This window comes from Meles meles, chromosome 4, assembly GCF_922984935.1.
Source record: "Meles meles chromosome 4, mMelMel3.1 paternal haplotype, whole genome shotgun sequence".
NCBI classification, from domain to species: domain Eukaryota; kingdom Metazoa; phylum Chordata; class Mammalia; order Carnivora; family Mustelidae; genus Meles; species Meles meles.
In genome coordinates this window covers 129,571,477-129,596,894 of record NC_060069.1, presented here as the reverse complement: position 1 = coordinate 129,596,894, position 25,418 = coordinate 129,571,477, and the positions used below count along the sequence as shown (strand labels likewise).

Genomic DNA, 25,418 nt, shown 5'->3' with positions numbered 1-25,418 from the left:
AAAAATGGAGAGATTTCAAATAAAGTGTGGACTTCTGACTTGTGACTTTTCTCACATGGAAACAGGCAGGAGCTGTGAGCAGCAGCCCCTTTCGACTAAACCTGTTTGCTCCAGCTGCCAACAGCACCACCTGGCCTACTTCCCTCAGTTACCTGCCTGGTCCATGAGCTTAGCCCTGCTTACTTTCCATAGTAAAAATCTGAAAGGATAACTCCAAACTTTCCTTAACACTCTATACTCTAGTTTACCATGCATTTTCAGTTATTATTTAAAATAGTCTGAACAACTGCCCTATGGCACATAAATAATATCATTATGAGCTCTTTCTTTCTTTCTTTTTTTTTTTTTTTAAGATTTTATTTATTTATTTGTCAGAGAAACTGGGAGCCCGACGGGGGATTTGATCCCAGGACCCTGAGATCACGTATGACCTGAGCAGAAAGAAGGCAAACACTTAACCAACTGAGGCATCCAGGAGTCCTTCATTATAAGTTCTTTACACATGAAACAGTTTGAAGTGTTAAACTACTTAGTTCATCATCCAAGTTACCTAATTCCAAAACCACCTATTTTATATTATACCAGATCTTCACTATATATGTGTGTGTATATATATATACACACATACACACACACACACACACACACATACATATATATATATATATATATATATATATATATATATATTGTTTTTTGGCTGGCAGTATCTTTTGTAGCTTCCTTCCTTGAATTCAGTTGGAAAGAACAGGCAACACCACCAAATCAATACTGTGTCACCTTCATGGAAAGCAAATTTGATAATAAAAAGCTTATAAGATAGAGAAAGCTTGAGATCACTTTAGTTTAAATAAAATATATTCTATAAACGATGAATTATTAACTTCACATTTAATATATAAACAACACATATATCATTAAAATTAAAAATGAAATAATATCTATGCAGAATGTCACACAGTGGTATAAGTGCAATGGAGAAAAATTAGACAAGAGTAGGAGAGAGGGAATGGTGGGAGGACGAGAGGAGTCATTTTCTATCAGATAGTCATAGAAGGAAGTTCAATAATGCCTCCAAATTGAATGCCCCTTAACAATGGTGACCACTGAAATCATTATGATCATCATCGCTCCATAAAGACCAGAAGAACACACCTGGACACCTAGTCAGCCGCATTTGCTATCCTTAACACAGTACCAAGAACAGAGGTCAAGTTATAGAAAAGTTGGTTATTATGCTGTTTTGTTTCCTGAAGCACTGAGAGAAAATGTTAATTCTTACTGTTCCTGAGTTTTACTGATGCTTTCAGCTGACAGAATTTTTTGAAAGGCTACACAGGCAAAGGTCTAATCTTTGGAAGATACATTAACCTGGAAGGAGACGATGAAATAAATCCTGAGGCTGAGGGCTTCTCTTATTAACAATGAAAGAAAAAGAAGACAGACTGAAGACTTGAGGTAAAACCAAACAAGGATATCTCACACATCATAAAATGTGGAGGGGAAATTCGGGAGTTAGAGAAAAAGAGGCCTGATGGCTAATCTATATAAATAGAGGGAAAGCCTTCAAAAATGAATAATCCTTATATTACTTATAAATGTGTGCTTCCAAAATTATGAAATACTCATATTTTCTGAAAATAATTGGCTCAGTACAACATGGATTATTTATCTGTCCCTTAATGTTAAGGAAATCTTTCGGCTAGGAAACTATGAAATATTACTTTGTAACTTCAAAACTGCTAGTCCATACCCTAGAAAACAGACATGCTTAAACAAGTCATCTTGTTTTCCACAGATGGAAATAGATTTTTTGCCACTTTTTACTTGCTTGTTTAAAAAGGTCATTAACAAAACCAGCTATTATTCTTATAGACTCCACGTCATTTCCACACTTAAATGAATAATCATTGAATGGGGACCTTCAGACCATTTTCACTAACGTGGACCACTGTCTTAACCTAAAGAAGCTACTATCAGAGCAATGCACAGTGTTTTCAAATTTAAGGCCAATTACCAAGTAGAACTGTCCTACTTTCGAGTGAGTTTGGATTTGAGAATGAGTATTACAGATGAATAAGACCTAAACACTCAAGATATTTTCACAATATCCCCATGCACCTAAATTTTAGACTTGAGGGGAATAAACAGGGCAGATAATGCCAGGAACAAAGTTCACACAAAGACTATAAATCCTCACCCCTGTGCTATACTCTGCATCAACAGAAACCTTTCTGCTAGGCTGAATAATCGTATAAACCCTGTGAGAGAAGTTGTATTTCTACTATTCACACTCAAATCCAGACAGATTAGATTGATACAGCAACTTTCTTAATCTCTTTTACGAAAGAGAATTAATCTGTCTGAATTTTGAATCGAACTCTACCCTCTTTGAAATAGTAGATTTAGTCATTTTCCTTAATCAAGCTGAAATAAGGCTCTGGCTTATACAACAAACAAATACAAAAAAGAAAAAAAATACTATGAAAGAAGAAAACAATTAAGACTTTTTATGGGATATCCAGCATTCACTGAAGCTACTAACAATCTTACTGTGAGATTGTAATATTCTTAATGAAGAATAGGCTATTATTTGTTTGTTTTTAATTGTCTGTCTTTGGAATGGTTAGCTGTTTGCTAAATCTATCTCCAAAACTATCTTTTGATCATTCATCTACAAAAATCATCCTTTTTACTTTTCATAAATTTATAAAGCAAATAGGATAGATATTTGTCTGTCTAAAGAGGTGATGTACTACCTCAGTTAAAAAATATGAAATGGTTGGAAATCTATTGAAGAAATTAAAAACATATATTTTAGGGTTTGTCCTACATTTAATAGCCATTTTTTTTAAGATTTATTTATTTGACAGATAGAGATTACAAGTAGGCAGAGAGGCAGGCAGAGAGAGAGAGAGGAGGAAGCAGGCTCCCAGCCAAGCAGAGAGCCCGATGCGGGGCTCGATCCCAGGACCCTGGGATCATGACCTGAGCTGAAGGCAGAGGCTTTAACCCGCTGAGCCACCCAGGCGCCCCGATCCTACATTTAAATATATTGAAAATATCACATCTCTGAAGACAGGACACTTGGTAGGTGTTTAACATTTGTTAAGTCAATAGAAAACATGAATTATTCAGAAAAAAGTAGTTTATTTTTAAAAAATCTATGATTTTAACCTAAGAATAGTTTATTTTTAAAAAGTCTATGATGTTGGGGCGCCTGGATGGCTCAGTGGGTTAGAGCCTCTGCCTTCGGCTCAGGTCATGATCCTAGGGTCCTGCGATGGAGCCCCGCATGGAGCTCTCTGCTCAGCAGGGAGCCTGCTTCCTCCTCTCTCTCTCTGCCTGCCTCTCTGCCTACTCGTGATCTTTGTCTGTAGGATAAATAAATAAAATATTTAAAAAAAAAAAGTCTATGATGTTAACTTTAATCTAACTAAAAATGGTCTAATTCAGTGATTTGTAAATGTTTTTGATTGTGTACCCTATCAGTGAAAACTTTTCAACACATTCTTCCCTATATACCTATTTATTAACTGTATATATGTGACCCTTTAGTAATACAGTAAATGTACTGTTAACTTATACACACAAACTAATTTTATTTAATTTTTTAAAAAGTTTTTTTAAAGATTTTATTTATTAGAGAAAGAGAGAGAGAGGGTGAATGAGAGAGAGCACGAAAGGAAGGAGGATCAGAGGGAGAAGCAGACTCCTGCTGAGCAGGGAACCCAATATGGGGCTTGATCCTGAAACTCCAGGATTATGACCTGAGCTGAAGACAAACGCTTAACTGACTGAGCCACCTAGGTGCCCCAAAACTAATTTTGAAATAAAGATAAAATAATTAAGGGTCTGGTTAAAGTTAAAAGTCACTTTGATATATGACTTTAATGCCATAACAGCTCACTAAAATATATGGATATGAATGAGAAGATCAATGACTATGATTATTACATTATAAAATTTTTTTCAACTCCTTCCATCATTTACCATCTTTGCTGAAATCTGACTTGTATATTTCTGTTTTCCCTGAAGTTAGGCTAGTTTTGCTGAGTAACCACAAGAGGATTCATTTATATTTATAACCAATGGGCTTAAGATATACTAAAACTGAAACCATCTTAAAAGTTTGGTAAATACTACCACCAAGATTTATGTGCATGCAAAGAAATTTTATGACTGAAATTGTGGCAATAAAATCATGATGATGGAAATTTTTTCTTGGTATTTTCCTCCAATGTTCTCTCCCTGGTAGAAATTTCTTTAAAGACCATTACTTCAAGTTAATTTTTAAAATATCACCTGTACCCTGAAGGGAATGATTTTTCAGTCTGTTTTTTCCCAAACTTCTGATAAGCATATGCCCAGGAGTTAACCAAGCATAAAGGCTTTATAATACATCCTAGGACATGTGAATCTTTAAGTTTTCCAGATAATACCAAACTGTTTTCAAAAGTAGTTGTACACATTTATCTTTACTATTCTATTTTTGCTATTATCTATTTGTTATTGTGGCCATTTTTTTTTAAAGAGAGCATGTGGAAGTCACAGTGGGGAGGGTGGGGAGGGAAGCGAAGAGGGGTAGAAGGGGCAGAGGGAGAGAGAGAGAATCTTAAGCAGACTCCACACTGAGTGTAGAGCCTGACTGGGAGCTCGATCTCACGACCCTGAGATCATGACCTAGGATGAAATCAAGAGTCAGACACTTAACTGACTGAGCCACCCAGGGGCCCCATGGTCATTTTTGCTGCAGGAAAAAAGTGAAATTATTTCACCCAATGACATGGCTTTTTGGTTTTTGCTTTTAAGAGACCACAAAGAACTACATGATTTTAAAATAATAATTTTAGAAGTTTCTATTCATGTCCTGGATGCTTAGTTTTTAAACATCTTGCTAATCATGATGGTGCCAGACACTCCTTAGATAATATATCAGTGCATAATAATCCTTAAGTTAAGATTTTGATCATTAATAACTGATTTGATCATGATAAAATGTCATGTATAAATATGCTAAAATTTTGTTTAGAATACTAGCAACTATGTTCATGAGGGTTTACCCCAGGAATGCAAGACTGGCCTAACATTCAAAAATCAATAAATGGAATTTGGTATATTGACAAGCTAAAAAAAGAAAAAAAACATATGATATCATAGACCTCTTAAGATATCCACTCTAAACAGGAAAGGCCCCCATGAATTTCCTTCCACATTCTAACGTATAGGAAAGGCCCACCATGATTAAAAATCCAATTATTTTAGTGTCCGTACTAAGAAGTATTTCATTCTATTCACAATTATGACCTTAAAAAACAAACTGGATTTACTTTTGTTTCTAGAAGAAACTCTAGTAACTCAAGAGAACAATAGAGTATCTTCCTACCTAATAGTTGTTTCACCATGAACCCATGCTGATGGAATATAATTATACTACCTCTGTATCCAAATGTAATAAGGTTCAGGGAAAATATGAGCATTAGCTCTACTATGTTACCGCCTTTGACATTCAATATCTTATCTCTGAAAGAAATAGTCAACAAAGCAAATGTACTCAATTGAAGCTTTAACAATAGTTAAGGCATAATAATTGTTTAAGATCAACAAATCTGCAGTTTTCTTGTTATTTTATCAAGTACATTTACATAGTGTCAGATGAATATGCAAAAGAGAATTTAAAACTGAGACCTCTAAATTGTATCCATTATTTCTTAACTCTAGAAACTTCAGGAACTTATAGGTGACAGATTTGTCAGAAAGTTCTCTTTACCAACTAAAGTAAGGACAACCCAATCTCTGTTATGAACTGTCATTAGTAATTTAGCAGAGCTAGAAGGCAGTTCAGCCGAGTAGACAGAAAATTAAAACATGGGCAGCTCCTGATTGGAAATTTATTCATAGCAGGTAATGAAACAGCGCAGTCAGGATCTCTGGTATTACTCAGAGTGAGAGATTTAATTCTGATAACTCTGATGATGGCACTTGAATCAGAGATTATAAACGGTGACAGGTTGTGACATATAGATAGGATGAAATGAGCATCAGCAACATATCTTACAGAAGCTGATTCTATATAAGATTAATTTTTTCAAACAGTAAATAAAATAATTTCAAAAATTATTACAAGTTTTCAAAGAAGAGGCTTATGCCTTACATAAACCATGTACCATTTTTATATATACTTTTCCATGGAGGATAATATTAATCAACAAATCAAAGATAAGGGCTGGAAAAGAACGTACATTTTAAAATATGTAGCTTCTGACTTTATCTGGATAAGGAACAAACCCAAAATTACAGGCAGAGTAGCTACTTTATGGGGAGAATATTAGCGAAGGCTAGGTTTTCATGTGTTATTTGCATGTTTAATGAGTTTATGTTCATTAAATGCACCCATGTACAAAGAATGTTATTTATATTTATTAAGAATAATATTTTTTTTATTTTGGATAACATGTGCCTTTTTATACTCTCTATCAACAATGACATTACTTTTATAATGAAAAGTATATTTTTTCAAAACTTGCTTATTTTAGACAAAACTCTCTACCACAGAAATATGGCTTAAAGAAAAAGTATTTCCTCACAGACAGGTATTTCAATATTTTTTTGAATTTGTGAAATGGCATATTCATTGTGTTTGGTCAAAATTTGTCAGACGTAGGAATTTATTTATTTATTCCTAAAGATTTTATTTATTTACTTGACAGAGAGAGAGCACAAGTAGGCAGAGTGGCAGGCAGAAGGAGAGGGAGAAGCAGGCTCTCCACTGAGAAGGAAGCCGGTCGCTGGGCTTGATCCCAGGATCCTGGGATCATGACTTGAGCCGAAGACAGATGGTTAATTAACTGAGCCACACAGGTACCCCAAGATATGGGGATTTAAAAACATAGCACAAAAATTCTTTAATGCTCCTGCCTTTGAATGAAAGGGTCTACAAGGTCTTGAAATTGTAACTGTTTGACCAATAGTTGACAGTAGAAATGATGCTCTGTCACTTTCTTGATCCAGACCAAAAGAAATGGAAGCCTTCATGTCCTGTTATTTAGTATGTTCATTGTTGTCAGAAAGCCCAAGTAGGCTGTGAAGCGGGCTCCAAGAAGAAGAGCTGAGGCCCTCTGGCCCACAGCCATGGTTGAGCTCCTAGATGACAGTGAGCACCAACTGTCAGTCATGTGAGTAAACCATCTTGAAAGTGGATCCTGAAAGCTCCACCCCTGAACTGAGCCACTCCAACTGACACAACATGAAGAAAGGAAGAGCTGTCCTCCTGAGGGATGCCAAATTGCAGATCTGGAAGCAAAATAAACAACTGTGGGGGCGCCTGGGTGGCTCAGTGGTTTAAGCCTCTGCCTTCGGCTCAGGTCATGATCTCAGGGTCCTGGGATCGAGCCCCGCATCGGGCTCTCTGCTCAGTGGGGAGCCTGTTTCTCCCTCTCTCTCTGCCTGCCTCTCTGCCTACTTGTGACCTCTCTCTCTGTCAAATAAATAAATAAAATATTAAAAAAAATAAATAAACAACTGCTATCTGAAGACATGAAATCTTGAGCTAGTTTGTCACACTGCAAAGAACAATGTTATTTTACACATTTTATATAACATACAATGTTATTTTACATATACATATTTTACATATGCTATAACTAGTCAAATAGAAGAAAATGCAAAAGAAAAACCTGATAAGTTTCATCAAGTTAATATAAATTTTGTGAAAAAAGCTTTTAATAAATTGCATGAAGTATTGAGAAAATAATTCAGAGCCCTAGAATCTTTAGTATTTCATATATTGAGAAATCCAAGTATTAAAAAATTATTTGTTTAAATTTAGTGATTTAAATTATTTAATTTGGCTTTGTAGGGTATTATCTATATTATATGATGATATCATAACTAATAAGTATAAACTGATACAGAAAAGTCTGATCCTATTAAATTGGAAAATATAGAGATCACATAGAACAACATATAGAATGATAAAATGGACTTCAAATGGAACTATATTTACAAAGGACTAAACCTATATGATATAATGCAACCAAAAAATTAGTCATACTAAAAATAAAACCCAAAAACCATGCTATATATTATTTGCCAAAAGCAAGCCCTTGAGAAAGATTAATAGTTAATTCCATAATAAAAGAAACAAGTATTAAATAAAATGTTAAATATGCTTTAGCTTTTACAATAGAAATGTTTCTTAAAACAATTGTGTATAATCCCTTTTCTTTAGAAAATTGGATAACTTTTAATGGACTGTGAGCGCTCAAGGTAGAGAAAAACACATTATAATAAATATTTTAATAAAATAAATAATCATTTGTAACATAAAAATCCACCCACTTAAAGGTTTTTTTAAAAACACAGTTCTACAGAATAATTGTGTCATAACACAACAATTTAATCACTTAATGTATGTCCTTCCTAAGGCACAGTTCTACAGTATAGAGTTAACTCTTATTCATCTAAATATGAACCAGAGTTCAATTAATTGTATCACTTGCCCACAATCTATGTTTACAAGATTTTCTCAAGAGTGGAGTTATACCACAGAATTAGCACAGGTTCAGGCCTTTTTACTTCTTATAAATCTGTAGTAGGAAAAGCAATGTTCAAAAAGGTGACACAAAAACAAAATACCTTTACAAAGGGAATTGTATTAGACCCCGAACTCTGCCTCCTCTTATAATGAAAAACCTGAGAACCAGAATGATTAATCAATTTGTTCCAGAATGAAACTAGGCCTGGAACCCTGCCACCCGCTTCTACCTCTTGTCTTTTCTCATATGTTATGCTGCTTCATCTGGCCTGAGTGATTCTTACACGGTTATGAAATATAAAACAATGTATAATATTCAGGAAAAAGCAAAACAAAACACTTTCCTTCACATGAAAGTCACCTAATTTATGTTAAAAAATTAGAAATCTTAATTTTGTCAGAGTTCTTGCTAAAGCATTTTTCTATACTGCTCATTTCCCAGATACATGTATGTTTCTGTATAATGCAACAACAAAAAGAAAACTCATTAAATTTCTTTGAAAAATACTATAAAAAATTAGTTATACATTGATACTCTGCTACTTTTAATATTCCCAACAGCATGTTTTCATTATATTTTCACTTATAATCAATAATGGATACAAACTGATAGTATTTTTGACTTTCGAAATATTTTTGCCATATTGTGCTATTTAATCACCTAAAACATCCTTCTATTTAAATGGTAAAAGAAGTCAGAGATGGGTTTAGCCCATTAAGTCTTAGTTTACTTTTATGTAACGTGGTTGTAACAACAGGACTTACCATGTATAAGTAGAGTTGCTATGAAAAATAAATAAAATATGTAGCTAATACATCTAAAACACTTAGCATCATCCCTGACATATTACATACTAATAAATGTTAGTTGTTATTGAAATTATATTAATTTAGCTGTGATCAAAAACATGGCAATATTATTAGGACAGCAAAATATGAAGTACAATTTTTAAAAACTACCTTAAACAATGTGCATTAAAATGTGCTTAAAACAATGTGCATATTTCTATTAAAAGGGGATTTGCTATAGTTAATTCAACCTCATAAAGTATCCTTTTAGCTATTAAAAAAATTCACCTTAATCTTTTTTTTTTTTTTTAATATTTATTTGACAGAGAGAAATCACAACGAGGCAGAGAGGCAGGCAGAGAGAGAGGAGGAAGCAGGCTCCCTGCGGAGCAGAGAGCCCCATGTGGGGCTCAATCCCAGGACCCTGGGATCATTACCTGAGCCGAAGGCAGAAGCTTTAACCCACTGAGCCACCAGGCGCCCCTCACCTTAATCCTTTTAAATGTCGATGTAACTAACATATTTTAAATGACCTAAGACTGGTAAAACTGATTTTTAATGCAACTTACCACAAATACATGTGCTATTCAAAATAAGGTAAATTCTCTGTGTTAAAGATTTCTTATAAAATTTTAAATAATCAAAATAAGATATTATATACCAGTGAAAGACCACACACATACACAATGAATTTAGTAATACTCCTTGAAATGTTTTTTAAACAAAGACATTTCCATATGATATGTACTTACTTGGAGTAGGCAAACAATCGACTATCCCAAAGATCATGATTCCCTCTAGGTCCAGAATGAAAGTAACAGGAATCTGTCCCATCAAACATGTTCAATCCATCTTCTGAATTTTTTGAAGCATGGCTGTGTACCACATCTAAGAGGACTGTGATACCCATTGAGTGAGCCGTGTCAACTAATTCTTTTAGCTCCTCAGGAGTTCCATAACGGCTAAACGTAAAGAATAAAGCAAAAACAAAATAGTTTCATATTTAAAGCAAACAATTAATCATTTATTGTGTATCAATTATTTTAACAGTACAGTACTGGATACTTTAAATATGCAAATTCATATGAAATATGCAAATTCAATATGATATATTACTAAGATATAACTCAAAGTGGTAATATTTACTATCAAACAAAATTTAAAGGCATTCAATAAAACACAATAATAATTTAAATCTAGTTATTAGATGTAGGTTTACATCCCAAAGAAATTCACATCTTGAGTAAGTAGCAGTAAATTTCATTTCTCTATACTCAGAGCTTCTGATTTCTTTCTCCATGCCTATCTAGCCTGGAGAGCATCGTCATCCCCTTTCATATACTTGGCCATTCCCATGAATGTGTATGCTTGGGGTTGGAGGCTCTTGGAGTATTTCTTTGAATATCCTTTGTGCCTTGAGTGAAGCCATGCCTCCTGCACTTACTTATTCCCAAACTGGAATGACCTCAGGTGCCAGAAGGCCAAGAGACTGTGCCATGTCAGTCACTACCCAAGCAGAAAACATGGGCATAGGCACGTATGTTTGTGTTAATAGCAGTTTTCTTGTCTGCATGAAATAGAAAACAAATCACTCCTAAGAGGGAAGGTTTTTCTTAACCCATGTAAAATCTCAATACTGGCCTTCCATAGCATCAACTTTGCTTTTAAATAAGTAATCACCCAATCCCCCTTGTGATTATTTATTGTCTCACTTCCTCACTTGAGTGCAGGGACTTGTGACTATCTGGTTTCCCCTGATACAGCACAGTGCTCAATACATAGCACGTCTCCTGGTAGCCAACCCACTGAGCAGTAAGACCTAGCTTTAAAAAACGCAATTGTGATCATTTCGTCTTTACCTAAAATCATACTTGCACTTCACTGTCTTTAGGATGAAGACTGTGGGCCTTCTCATAACCTACTGCACTGCTTAATTTGGCTCCTTCCAATAACTTAAGATTGACGACATTTCACCCCTTTCTCTCCCTATCGCAGCCATCTAGCTTTCTTTCCTACTCAATGAGCAGTGTGTTCAGAGAATAAATAGCCTTAAAATTTCATTCATTCATTTGTTTTTTCAACAAATACTTATTAAGCTATCTACCATGTGTCATGGAATTTTCTATACTCTGGGATTCAGCAGTGAACCAAATAAATATCATTGCCCTTATGGAATTTACATTCTATTTGGAGGACTACAAGTAAATAAGCAAAACATGGGGGATGTCAGATAGCAATAACTTCGCAAAGGAAAAATGAAGTCAAGTCACTGGTAGAAAAGGCGGGTCTGCTATTTCAAACGGGGTTATCAAGTGAAAGTTTCATGAAGAATGCAATGTTCAAATGAACACCTGAAAGAAGAAGGGATTAAGGCATGTGAATATCTAAAAGACAGAATATTTAGAAAGAAAGGGCACTGGGGAAATAAGCTAGGAACACTTGAAAGGAAAGCAAATAGGCTAGTGTGGCCAGAGTGGAATGATCAATATGGGGATGAGCCTAGAGAGTCAGCCAAGACCCAGATCACAGGAGGTCTTATGGCCCAAAATAAAAGACCTTTGACTTAACCTGAAAGAGAGAGGAATCACTAGAAGGTTCTAAGCAAGAGAGTGACATAATCTGTTAGTTTAAAGTGGTGACCAGACATGTGTATGGAGCGAGAGAAGGTTAGGAAATTGGTAGGAGAACAAGAGAAAACAGTGACTGGTTAAAAGGCCACTGAGGGTGCCTGGTTGGCTTGGTTGTTAAGTGTCTGCCTTTGGCTGAGGTCATGATTCCAGGGTCCTAGGATCAAGCCCTGCACTGGGCTTCTAGCTTGGCAGGAAGCCTGCTTTCCCTCTCCCACTACCCCTTGCTTGTGTTTCTGCTCTCATTGTCTCTCTCTCTGACAAATAAATAGATAAAATCTTTAAAAAGAATTAAAAAATAAAAGACTACTGAAATAATCCAGGTTATAGATAATGGCAAGCTGGACCAGGGTAGGGGCAGTTGAAGAAGCCAGATTTGGGAAACATTTTGAAGTTACAAGGTGGTTAGGTTTTATGATAGCTAGAGTATAGGAATGGACAAAAAGGGAGGAGTCCAGTACAATGGAAAGTGTATTTAAACCGTAAGAGTGGATGACATTTTATGAGACCCCCCAATATATGTCATACACGAACAGAACAGAATGGAACCAAGGGCTAAGCCCTGGAGGTCCAATATTTAGTGGTCAGAAAAAGCAAAGGAAATTAAAAAAAAAAAAAGAAAGAAATAAAAAGCAGCAAGACAGATAGGAAAAACCCAAACAGGAAGATAATAGTTTTCCTGAAAACCAAGGAAAGAAAAATGTCCTAACAAGTTACAAGTAACTAATTGTGCCAAACGCTGCTGGCAGTTCAAGTAAGTTAATAACTGATCAGCGGATTTAACAGTGTGGAGGTCATCAGTACACTTGACTAGAGCAATTTCAATGAAGAGGTGAAGAGCCCACTTGGAATGAGTTCAAGAAAGAAGAGGAAAGAAAGATTTAGAGATTGTAAATATAGGTAATTTATTCAAGGGGAATGACTATAAAGAGAAACAGAAAAAAGGATCAGTATCTTTTCTCTATGCCTGGAATGCTATCTCCTATTCCCACTTCACCACTCCTCCCAGTTCACTCTGAATTATGTTCTAGATCTCAGTTCCAACATCAGTTCAGATCTAATCTAAATTGATTAGATCCCTCATTCTAGGCTATTATAGCACTCTGTAATTTTCTTCTTTGCTTTTATCATGGGTAGAAATCAACACATATGATTACTGGATTAACATTATATGCCACGACAGTGTGAGTTCCATGAGGTGGAGACAATGTTGGACTTATTCAACTTGTAGTCCTTTAGTTCAGTACTTTTTCAATTACATAGGACTCCTTGATGTCTTTCTGCCCACAGAGTCAGATTCCTTGGATTTTAGCCTGGAAAGGACGATCTTTCTGCAGTAGTATGTCCTACTAAAAGCCTTCTCAGTCATATTCCTACATAACCAATCTCTTTTTAGAAAAGGACGTGAGGTCTGGCAATAATGATTTCCATGAGACATGATTTTCTAAGTAAGTCTTGGGCCTCCAAATGCATGACGATTTCAACAGGTTAATTGGATATTCTTCATCAGAAATATTTCATGAAAAGCAGTGTTGAATCATGGCCAGCCTCTAAGGCTTGATGGGAAGAGAGTCTATGATCTCAGTAAAAAAACAAAAAACAAAAACAAAAAAACAACTCAGCTTCTGTTAACTCTGTTTACTCTAAATTTGGTTATAAAACAACATTATATAGAGGTAAAAATTCATTTTTTTTTCCTCAAGTAAAAATGGTTGTAATTGGGGGGCACCTGGGTGGCTCAGTGCGTTACGCCTCTGCCTTTGGCTCAGGTCATGATCTCGGGGTCCTGGGATCGAGCCTCACTCTCTGCTCAGCAGGGAGCCCGCTTCCTCCTCTCTCTCTGCCTGCCTCTCTACCTACTTGTGATCTCTGTCTGTCAAAGAAATAAATAAATAAAATTTTTTAAAAAATGGTTGTAATTGGGAGTTTCATTCTACCTTGAAGCTGCAAAGAAGCTCGTGATCTGGTAACCAAAACTGGCATAGTAAGCATGCTCCATAATTGCCATCATTTGAATGCAGTTGTAACCTATACAAGCAAAGGTCACACAGAGATTAAAAGCAACATCAGGAAAAAAAAAGAAATGAAAAAAATAAATAAACCCAGCATCCTTGTTCTGAAGACATTAAATTTTACATATGATCATTTACATATAAATGATTTGATCACTTTGAAAAGTTCTACTACTTCAACATCTTTTGCTTGTCTGACCTTCTAACACAAAATCGGACAGTTAGTTCTTGAGAGTTGTACTCTAACTAGCTATTTGAAATGTCTTCATTTTAATGAGTAATAAATGATATGCAAATACACTCTTAATTTGACTTTAGAATATTAAAGATGGCAATCTACATATGCTAAACTTCAGTTGCACTTGTAATATTCATAGTGAAGATTATGAAAGCTAAATAAAAGTAACCAGTTGCATGCCATAAACTTTTTATTTTACCTTTTTCTTTGTATTTCAATTATTTCCATTACATAAGATATACCAGTAAATTCATTCTTCCACAAAGTAGCTTTTACAAAGCCAGCATTAATTCTTCTATTTCCTGCAATTTCAATACCTAATCAAGTACTTCAAAGTTGTATGTATGCACACATGGTCACACATAAAGCATTTACCAATATGTTTTTAATATAAGCAAATAAAGAAGAAACTTTGATCTTTTAAAAAAATAATAAAGAAAGCATTTTTCCTTCGTTACATTTCTGTAACATACATAGAAAATACTCTGCTCTCAAAGTCCAGTTCATGTCAGTATAGCTTCTCATGTACATATTTCAGCAATGGATTAATACTGGAACAACTGCAAAGTCACATTCAGATTTAGAGACTCATGTTTAAAGAACAGCATAAACTATGGTTCATAATCTGCTGTTGGCTTTTTCATTACAAAAACATATTTCTATCATGATAGAAATATGTACATAAACTCCTGCTCAGAAAACATAAATCAATTAGTATTTTAACAAAATAGAGTTTATAGTTTATTTCTCTATTATGAAATAAATACTATTCTTATGATCAAGCACCAATTTATGGTTTTGATAATTAATTTTATGGCATTACTCATTCTTAGATTCATTTATGTTCAGAGTTCTGAACTATTCAACTGAAACACAACAATGAACAAGAGAATCCTTGTTCTGTCAAACCTTCTGCAAGATCTGGGTCATAAACAATGTATTACAGTATGAAGTGGCAGAACATCTCAAATATGACAATTTAAATGTAATACCTAATAAATATAATTAATATTAAATTCTTCATATATTTAATTAATTTTGGTTTCTGAAATCTGACCTCACCATCACAGACAATTAAGATCCATGTATAACTAAGAGCTTGCAACAGTGAGTTGCAAACCTATCTTCTAGCCAAAGTTTGAACTGCCTACCAGAAGCAGGATAATTAAATGTACTTTATCTTCCTTCCTAGCTGTTGGAGTAGGTGCTAATATGCTGTGAAATGATAAAAAAGCATTACCAATAAAAAGAAAAATAACAAATTTAAAGCATTCTGAATCAATAATTCTGCAGTACACTATTAACTCTCCTGGTTGGTTCCATGAAGACAAAGATCTGTGTCATTACAGTCCAACTTAAAAGTATCTAGAACAGTGTGTCTTAGAAAAAAGATGCACCATAAATATTTGTCAAATAAGTCATCCAGACCAGAGATCTATGTATATACTTCGATACAATATGAATTCCGGTAACCTTAAAAAAAGTAAGATTTTTTTTTTTTTTCCCTAACAGACTAAAACGAACAGGCTATAATCAATGACCACTTAAATTGATAAAAGTTCTCTCCTGTAGAAAAGTAATTATGCTTACATATTTATCTACAATTTAGAAGCCATCAGTTCACATTACTTAAAATTGAAATTGGAATAATATCTTGAATTCTTATGCTCTATCTTATTCCATTTCTCTTTCTATGCTATCACTATTACAGGGCAATTTGAGAAGCCTAAAATAAAATGCATTTCTATTACATATTTAATCTCTTAACACAAAAAAAGAGACACTTGTAATTAGCTTTTCTAATAAGAGAACAGACTCATTAAAATTTTATCTGAATAAAAATCACAATTATTACTTACCAAGGTCTTTGATTCTTGGTAGTACATTGCATGTAAAATGTTTATAAGAAGCTATTTTTCCTTCATAGGAAGAAATTCCCACATGAGATTCATAAATTCTTAGACCTCTTGGCTTCTTTGGTTTGGAATGCTTAAACTACAGAATATAAAATTAAATTAGATCAGAAATACAGGTATGATACTAACTGATTAAGCATGTTAAATGAAATGGTGAATCAACTCAAATAGTTTGGAAATGCTTTTGCATATAAAAGGCATTTGGCTACATCCATTAAATTTTCTCTTGAAAAGAAATTCCTTTTTAGGATCATGTTATTGGATCTGTTTTACAAGAGCAATCAGGAAATGGCTTATGCCTTATCACTGAATCTTAGAGAAAACACAAGAGCTTGAAATGCACACATAATTATTAAAGGCAAAGCATTTATCAACAAGCTCCAATAATGTAGAAGACAAAAAAAAATGCTTTCAGAGATAATATAAACCTTGACAATAATACGGCCTTAAAAATAATTCAAAATAATACATTCATGAGGTATCTTCCCTATCCCTTGTTCCTAAGGACACTGATCCTGCTTCAAACCAATGACAATGAGAAATATTACATCACTGAAGAATCTGCGATAAATCAGAAATTGTGACTAAAAAAAAAGCAGTATCCCTTTCAGGTCACTATGTAGAGATTTCTCTCTCCTTCCTAACCTCAGAAACACAAGATAAAACAAGAACTCATTTTATGACTAAATGTAGACTAAAAAGTCAACAATTTATTGGCTACAGATGATGGACTCTGATATATGTATAGTATACCGGTTACACTATGATGTAAAAAGATAAAACTGGCAGTGAGGAGAGAGGTTGAACATTACTATAAAATTTATAAAAGTAAAAATTAATTTTCCTAGAAATATTGGAACAAGCATTTATTTAAAGATTTGTTGTTCTCACTTTATATGGGTGTTCTGGATCCCAGTGTATCCAATCATAATTCACATTATCACCTTCACGAGTCACATACTTCGCCCATGGTGAAATACGATACAAGATCTCTCCACTTTTACTCCTAATAACTACCTAAAAAGAGAATGAGATGTTATTGCTTTAAAATACCTTGAAAACGCTAAGATAACACCTAAGAGTTTATGAGCACTTCTACCTTATAGTAAGAAGAGGAGGAATGGTCATAAGAATCTAAACCACCATACAAATCTGTACCCTTAAAGATGTTTAAATTCGGGGCACCTGGGTGGCTCAGTGGGTTAAGCCTCTGCCTTCAGCTCAGGTCACGATCTTGGAGTCCTGGGATCAAGTCCCACATTGGGCTCTCTGCTCAGCAGGGGGCCTGCTTCACCCTCTCTCTCTCTCTCTGCCTGTCTCTGCCTACTTGCGATCTCTCTCTCTGTCAAATAAATAAATGAAATCTAAAAAAAAGAGATATTTAAATTCCATGGATTTTACGTTCTTATCTGTTATAATATATGACCCTTAAAGTCACTTTCAGCTGAAATATTTTATGATTCTCTGGCAACTTCCATCATTGCCAGTCAACCATTAGAATGGTTAATTAAAGCAGACAGAAAGTAGGTAGTAAAAAGACAAGAATATATTTTGGAAACTACTGTGAATAAGTCAACAGGAGGACATAACCCTATGATGTGTTTAAAAAAAAAAAAAAAGGTAATGAGCTATACTGCCATCTCTTTCATTATGTTTTCATAGCAATTATAACATTTTCAAGAAGCTAAAGGAGGAAAATGAGTTTTGATTACCATTTGTATTGTGCACACACAAATATACATACATGCACAGATATTACTCTGCAAATATTTTCAGAGTGATATCTGTGCATGTATGTATATTTCTATATATATGTATATATCTTTTCAACTTCTATACCTTATTCCAAATATGCTTTACCATATAAAGCCAAGGATTTCCCCCTTTAGCCATCCATTCCTATATCTGCCAATATTATCACTAGTGTTATCAATAATAAAAAAAAAGCAAATCCACCCTTATAGACTTAATGCTGAATAAAAGATTTTGAATTTATCAACATGGTTAAATAACAATATGAACCACATGAGCAGAGCTTCCAAGAGACTGAAATGGTAGCTTTTTTCTTAAGTTTTCTTTTTAAATTAAACCTTCTAAACATAGGTATAGGATGATCAAAATTGTTCAGATTAGAAGCTATATTATGCCGTTAGCATTGAGAGAGAACATAGGTTCAGTCGCCTCAAATAGAGAAAAGCTCTAGTGTGCATAATTCTTGATAATTAAATATTTGTGTAATGTTTACAGTTTAGAAAAGACTTTCATCATTATACCTTACTTGATTCTAGAGAATCTTTACTACTTAAATATCAAGTGATACTGAGTTGCCAAAAGTCACTGAATAGCAGAGCCAAAAGCTAAACACAGAGACTCTGATACTCACTTTCTTTGCTCTTAACAGGCAACCACAACACTTTCTGCAGACACCAAAAAATAATAAATTATCATTTATGATGGAAGAGCAGGTGAGTGGTGAAAAGGAATGTCTAACTCACATAAGCAAAATTCTTTCTCCTTCATTAGGCCTTCTACTTATTGAAGCCACTGACTGCTAAGTATTGCTAGGATTCAAATAATTATCATAAAAAGATGAATGAATAGGATTCATCCATTTCAGTAGTATTCTTTCCAAAAGATATGTCTGTCCCTGAGGCACATGAATTTCTGGTATAATATACAATAGTAATATGCTTAAGAAAAGGTCCTTTGTCTCACTCATCAAATGAGAATAGGCCATGGGGAAATAAAATATAGTAATCAGTTTTCAGTAAATAACACTCTGCTTAATCCATCTATCTATCTTTTTTCTCCTTTGCAAAATGGTTTCCTCCAAAGGATATTCATATACCCGTAATTATTTGCGAAGGTGCCTGTTGGCAGAGAGAATATTTGAAACTTTAAGTAGACAACATCAAGAATCTCCTCATTCTGACTGTAATTTAAACATTCCTTAGAACATTAATTTGCTTGTTTTACACATGTCTATAGAGGCTACTGTGCTATGGGTGTTGGAAGGATGTCCATCGATGTATCATATTCCTACATATTTTCTGGGTATGCCAAGAACACAAGGCCTTGACAGTTAATGACAGAAGCCATTTCTCAGAGTTGTGTTTGTAGCATGCAATCCTGAGGAATAAGATAATGTCTCCTCTGAATATACTGAACAGGCTTGCTTACTGCTTGCCATAAAAGAATGAATTCCCCAAGATGAATATTCTGGAGCCATGAGGCAAACCAACTGTGTGAGTAGCATCTATCAGGACCCCTTGGTGTCACTCCATGGGATGTGCAAGACAAGGAAAACCAATGCAAAGATGATGCTCATGCTGCTTACTGTGTGGTGACTGATAAGATCATTTGTCTCTGACCCAGAAGCTGTGTGCATTCTGCCAGACTGCATGAAACAGTAACAAGCTAAGTTATAAGCTCATAGGTAGGGTAAAATCATACTCTACACCTGACAAAAGATTACTGAATCATTTACTGAATGACTTCAATATTCTTGTTTTCAAAAGTTCCCTTTCTTCCTTCCCAGTTATTCCTTAGTATTGTTTGTTAGGATGGTGACTTTGAAATATCAAATTCCCTCTTTCCTTCTCAGTAAGAGAATTAAAGTCTAGGTCTTTCAGTGATACAGTAAAGCAAAACTTCTCACAAATCTGGAACACTTATCTGTGATCATTACATAAATGATAAATAAATTTCTCTGTTCTTTAGGTCCCTAAATTTTGGAAGTTTCTTTATTACACTAGCTCAATTTTCCTAAGCACTTGACTACAGAAGCCACCTCAGATTGTTTTTGATTTGCTGTCCTTATTTGGTAACTAGCTAAGAGTATTATAATAAATCTAAATAAATCTAAATTGTGAGATGTTCCAGTGAATGGGGAATATAATCTTTCTTGACTAAACTCTGCTCACAGCTTTTGGAGGAGAGGGCAATTCCTAAAATTTGGATCTCATGAGTTCAGATTCAGATGAAAGGTTTTTTATATCACGAGATAACACTTTACATCAAAATAGCACATGCTATAAAACAAATTGAAAAGAGATAGCTTGATAGATCTTTCAATGATAATAAGTCTAACAGGTGATGAAGAAGAAAGAATTCACTTGATACTACTAAATTCAAAGTCTTATACACTCTCAGTATAAAACAGTATAAAACCTCTGAGTAGTAATTTGGCAATATGCATGAAAAAAGTAATTCTCAATGATGTAGCAATTCTATTTATAGAACTTTGCCATGGAAATGATCATAGATGTGTCCAAAGAATTATATCCTTGTCTACTGACCTTAATGTTACTTTTATCAGCAAAAAGTGAATGACTCAATCATATGTATAATAATATGTATAATGACTCAATAATGTGTAGTTACAAAAACTATAGTACTGAATTATATTGAAGGTTGTAAGAACATTCTTTCATGTCATGAAGAAGAATATATTGCATCTCCTAATATAAATGCATACAAACCTATGGACTAAAATATTTAAACAAATAGAAAAAAAAAAAAACTTAAATGATTGGCTATGGATAGATTATTAGTAACTTTTATTTCCTGGTTGTATGTGTATACATATCACTTCATTTCATTTGTATAACTGAGTGGGGATCCTACTGCAGGGCTTGATTCCAGGTCCCTGAGATCATGGCCTGAGATGAAATTAGCGTCGGACACTTAACAAACAGAGCCACGAAGGCACCCCTTCATTTGTATAACTTTTGATCAGAAACAAATAAGTATTTTAGTAAGGACCATAAATACATTAATTATATAATTGCATACGCATTTGTGGAGCTATTCTATTCAAGTTGCATACATTATGTACTTTAAATATATTGACATAGTGTTAAAAATAAAACTTCAAAAGTGTATCAAATTATTTTAAAGGAATATCCTAATGAATACAATATCATGATGAACTTTTTAACATTTTTTTTATGATGAACTTTTTATAGGGCAAATGGGTATTTTGTAAAATTATAACATCTTATAACATGGTAAAAATATTATCAGGCTCCTTTTTTTAAACAAATTATCTCTGACTTATGGGAGGTTACTATCAAAAGACAATAAATAAACAAGTGTATAGAAGAAACCTCTACATGTACAAAAATCAAATTGACTTATGAGCTATATGAATTCAAATTTTATTTAGAAAATGTCACTTAGAACTCAAATAAACAATATAAGAAACAGTTTGGTAAAGTAGTGAAGACCTTAAAAAATTGTGCGTGTGTGTGTGTGTACGTGTGTGTATTCACTCATTCTATAGCGCCTTTTGAAATGCTTCTTGCCAAAGAATATTGTTCCAATGGACTGGAAAATTATGACATAATATGCTCATCAGGTGGTCAACAATCTCATATAAAAACAGTAGATGTGTTCAGCTGGTTAGAAATATTAGCATACTCTGGAAAATGGTATTGAATGTAAGTCTGGGTTTCATGAGTGAATGTGTAGAAGACCAAGAGAAAAGGCACAGATATAGAATACTCTAATTCAATTTCTTAAATATACTACCAAAACTACAGTCATAAAAATAACTATTTAGTGGCATACAGGTTAAAGTAAATAACCAAAAAAAATCATTTCTAATTTATAAAGCAATGTTATCTCCACTTTTAAACTATCTCTAAGTTATATAACATCTAAGTAATTTATACTATATAAAGAAAATATATAAATATATTGATTTAGTACATATTATATACTAATATATACCAACACACACAAATATCTATGTTGGTATACATATCAATATATATACAAATAAATATACATATACATATATATATAAAACAATGGATACAGATATACCAATGTACAATACTAAATATGAATATTCACATTTAAAATGTGACTGAATACATATATGTATATATAAATATATATATTTACAGAGAAATATATATATTTATATATATTATATAAATATATATATTTACAGAGATATAAATATATATTATATATATAATATATATAATATATATATATATTTACAGAGAAAGAGAAGTATACTTACATAGAAAATATACTGTAATTTGTTCTTAAGTAGTTTTAGAAGTGTGGGGGATGGGCTAGATGGGTAATGCGTACTGAAGAGGGCACTTGTGACAAGCTCTGGGTGTTGTATGTAAGTGATGAATCACTGACTTCTACTCCAGAAATCAATACCACACTGTAAGTTAACTAAAAGTCAAATTAAAACAAAAATATATGTGCATGGGGCAAAACTAAGAAGATAAATTTTTAGAAAAAGTAATCAATGTTCATAATAAAGTAGGAAAATAAGTGATATTCCAGAGAATGTGATGATTCTATCAGTGAGTAGAATCCTAAAGAAATAAATGTTTTTAATATTTACAAATAACATAGTATAAATATTATTTTTTTTATTTTGTTAAAGATTTATTTACTTGAGACAGAGAGAGAGAGAGAGAGAATTCTAAGCAGACTACACTGAGCATGGAGGCAGATGCTGGACTCGATCTTATGAACCTGAGATCATGACCTAAGCCAAAATCATGAGTCAGTCACCCAACCAACTGAGAAACCCAGGAACCCCAACATTATTTTAAATGCATATATATAATTATTAAAACTCAAAATAGCTTAATATAATTTTAAAGAAGCTCTTAAACCTCATTTTAATTCAACTGAAGTTTTACGTGTAACCTTTGTTTTAAAAAATGATATACGAGTATACTTTTTTCCCCATAGTTTTGTTTGTTCTTCCGACTTGGATCAGTTTTAAGATTCACTAACATTATGTAAGAATGAATCACTGTGCTATTTTGGGAGTCTCAAAAATGGCCCCTCAAAATACAGTCATATCCTATGCTCTAGAATCTGTAAAATGATGCTTTATGTAACAAAAATAGGTCTTGTGGATATGATAAAAGAATCTTAAAATGGAGAGATTAGATAATCTAGATTATAAGAGGGAAAAATCACATTTATCATTATTAGAGGAAACGAAGGATGTTTACACATCGATAGAAGAGGAAAAAGCAATGTGACCAAGGAGGCAGAGTGATGCAGACACAAGCCAAAGAATGCCGGCAGTCACCAGAAACTGGAAGGGGCAAAGAACAGAGTCTCCGACTCCAGAGGGAGTGTGCTCATTCCAACACCTTGATTTGAGCCCAGTGATACCAGTTTTGAACTTCTGGCTTCCAAAACTGTGGGAGAACAAATTTTTATTATTTAAAGCCACCAAATTTTTGCAGCAGCCAGAGGAAACTAAAATAGGAAGGAAAAATTGCAATCATTTTTTAAAATTAATATGGAAAGTACTTAAAATTATTTAAACATTGTCCATGCTGGAAAGAGTTAAAATTATTTTATTGAATAGTCTAAATAACATATTTTATCTCTTATGAACTTCCTACTCCCCAAAAGAAGACATCTACCAATGCATTTCAGTAACCTTCACTAAACAAGTCTCCTTGACAATTCCCAGAAAAAGCAAACTCCTTCAGAATACATGTTGCTGATCTTCAGAACTGAGAGGAGAGCTTACAAAAAAAGTGAATTTGTAATATGCAGTTTTTATTCTTGGTCTACCCCCATGTAATTATATTGAGATTGAATAAAAGGAACAACTCTATATGATGCAAGTAAAAGCTCTGAATTCACCATAAGCAAAAGCTAAGCAGTTATTTTTTTCTACTCTATATCTGATATATTTGCTTCATTAAATAGAGATGAGACTATTTCAATAGGTAATCAGTTAGCAAAAATAATAATAACAATGTTTATTGAAGAAATTTCATTCTGGATATCCTAATCAGGAATATCAGAAACACTATCTGATATTAAAAGATATTTCACTGTAAATTTTGAGTTTATATTTCAATTTAACTGAGGGAAAAAAAAAACCAAGATACCAATAAAAGTATCAACAAGCCCATAATATACAAATGAGCACTTTGTTAACATTTGATTGTTAAAATTATATTTGATTGTTAAAATTATATAAATTAGGTTTATGTATGAACTATAACTTGGATTACCATTCTTTACATATTGAGGCTGCTATGGGTACCAAAAAATATAACTCTGTTATTTGAATTTTTTAAAATTCTGTTAATTTTATCTGGATAATAAAGTTCACACATTTTAGAGATCTCCTTTTTGATCTCATAATTTAGACCATAAAATTGTTAACTCAAAAAACCTTACATAAGTAGTGTGCATATAAAATCATCATAAAAATTACCACATCTTGAAAGATACATACAGATTGAAAGTGAGGGGACAGAATAACACTGATCATGCAAATGGAAGTGAAAAGAAAGCCAGAGTAACAATACTTATATCAGACAAAATAGATTTTAAAACAAAGACTGTGACAAGAAACAAAGAAGGACACTGTATAATACTTATATAAATACTTATGCACCCAACATGGGAGCATCCAAATACATAAAAGAGTTACTAAAAAATATAAACAAATTGATCGTAATACAGTAATTGTAGGGGACTTCCACACACCACTTAGATCAAAGGACAGATCATCTAGATAGAAAATCAATAAGGAAACAGTGGATTTGACTGACACACTAGATCAGATGGATTTAATAGATATATTCTGAACATTCTATCCAAACACAATAGAATACACATCCTTTTCAAGTGCACACAGAACATTCTCCAGAACAGATCACATATTAGACCACAAACAAGTCTCAACAAATTCAAAAAGACTGAAGTCATACCATGCATCTTTTCTGACCACAACATTATGAAACCAGAAGTCAACCACAAGAAAAATCTGGAAAGAACACAAATACATGAAGATTAAATAACATGTTACTAAACAATGAATGGATCAACCAAGAAATTGAAAAAGAAATCAAAACATACATGGAGATAAAAGAAAATGAAAAACATGGTCCAAAATCTTTGGGATGTTGCAAAAGTGATTCTAAGAGAGAAGCTTATAGTGATACAGGTAAACATCAAGAAGCAAGAAAAATTTCAAACAAATAACCTAGTCTTACATCTAGATGAGCTAGGAAAAGAACAAATAAAACCTCAAACCAGCAGAATGTAGGAAATAATAAAGATTAGAGCAGAAATTAATAATATGCAAATTAAAAAAAACAATAGATCAATGAAACCAGGAGTTGGTTCTTTGGAAAGATCAACAAAATTGATAAACCTCTAGCCAGACTAATCAAAATAAATAAATAAATAAATAAATAAGAGTGACAGAAAGAAACGGGGCTCAAATAAAATCAGACACAAAAGAGGGGAAGAAAAAAGCAACATCACAGAAATACA

The 25,418-nt window shown here is 33.4% G+C and overlaps 1 protein-coding gene across 1 annotated transcript in view; it reads right to left on the bottom strand.

The window, feature by feature from the left end:
• GBE1 (1,4-alpha-glucan branching enzyme 1) overlaps positions 1–25,418 on the bottom strand; it is a 287,252-nt gene that overhangs the window by 126,336 nt on the left and 135,498 nt on the right. The window contains exons 4-7 of the mRNA XM_046002591.1: positions 17,010–17,135; positions 16,062–16,197; positions 13,890–13,980; positions 10,078–10,287 (exon numbers count right to left, since the gene is read on the bottom strand). Of these exons, the coding sequence (XP_045858547.1) occupies positions 10,078–10,287; positions 13,890–13,980; positions 16,062–16,197; positions 17,010–17,135 (563 nt within the window). The remainder of the gene's footprint in view (positions 1–10,077; positions 10,288–13,889; positions 13,981–16,061; positions 16,198–17,009; positions 17,136–25,418) is intronic.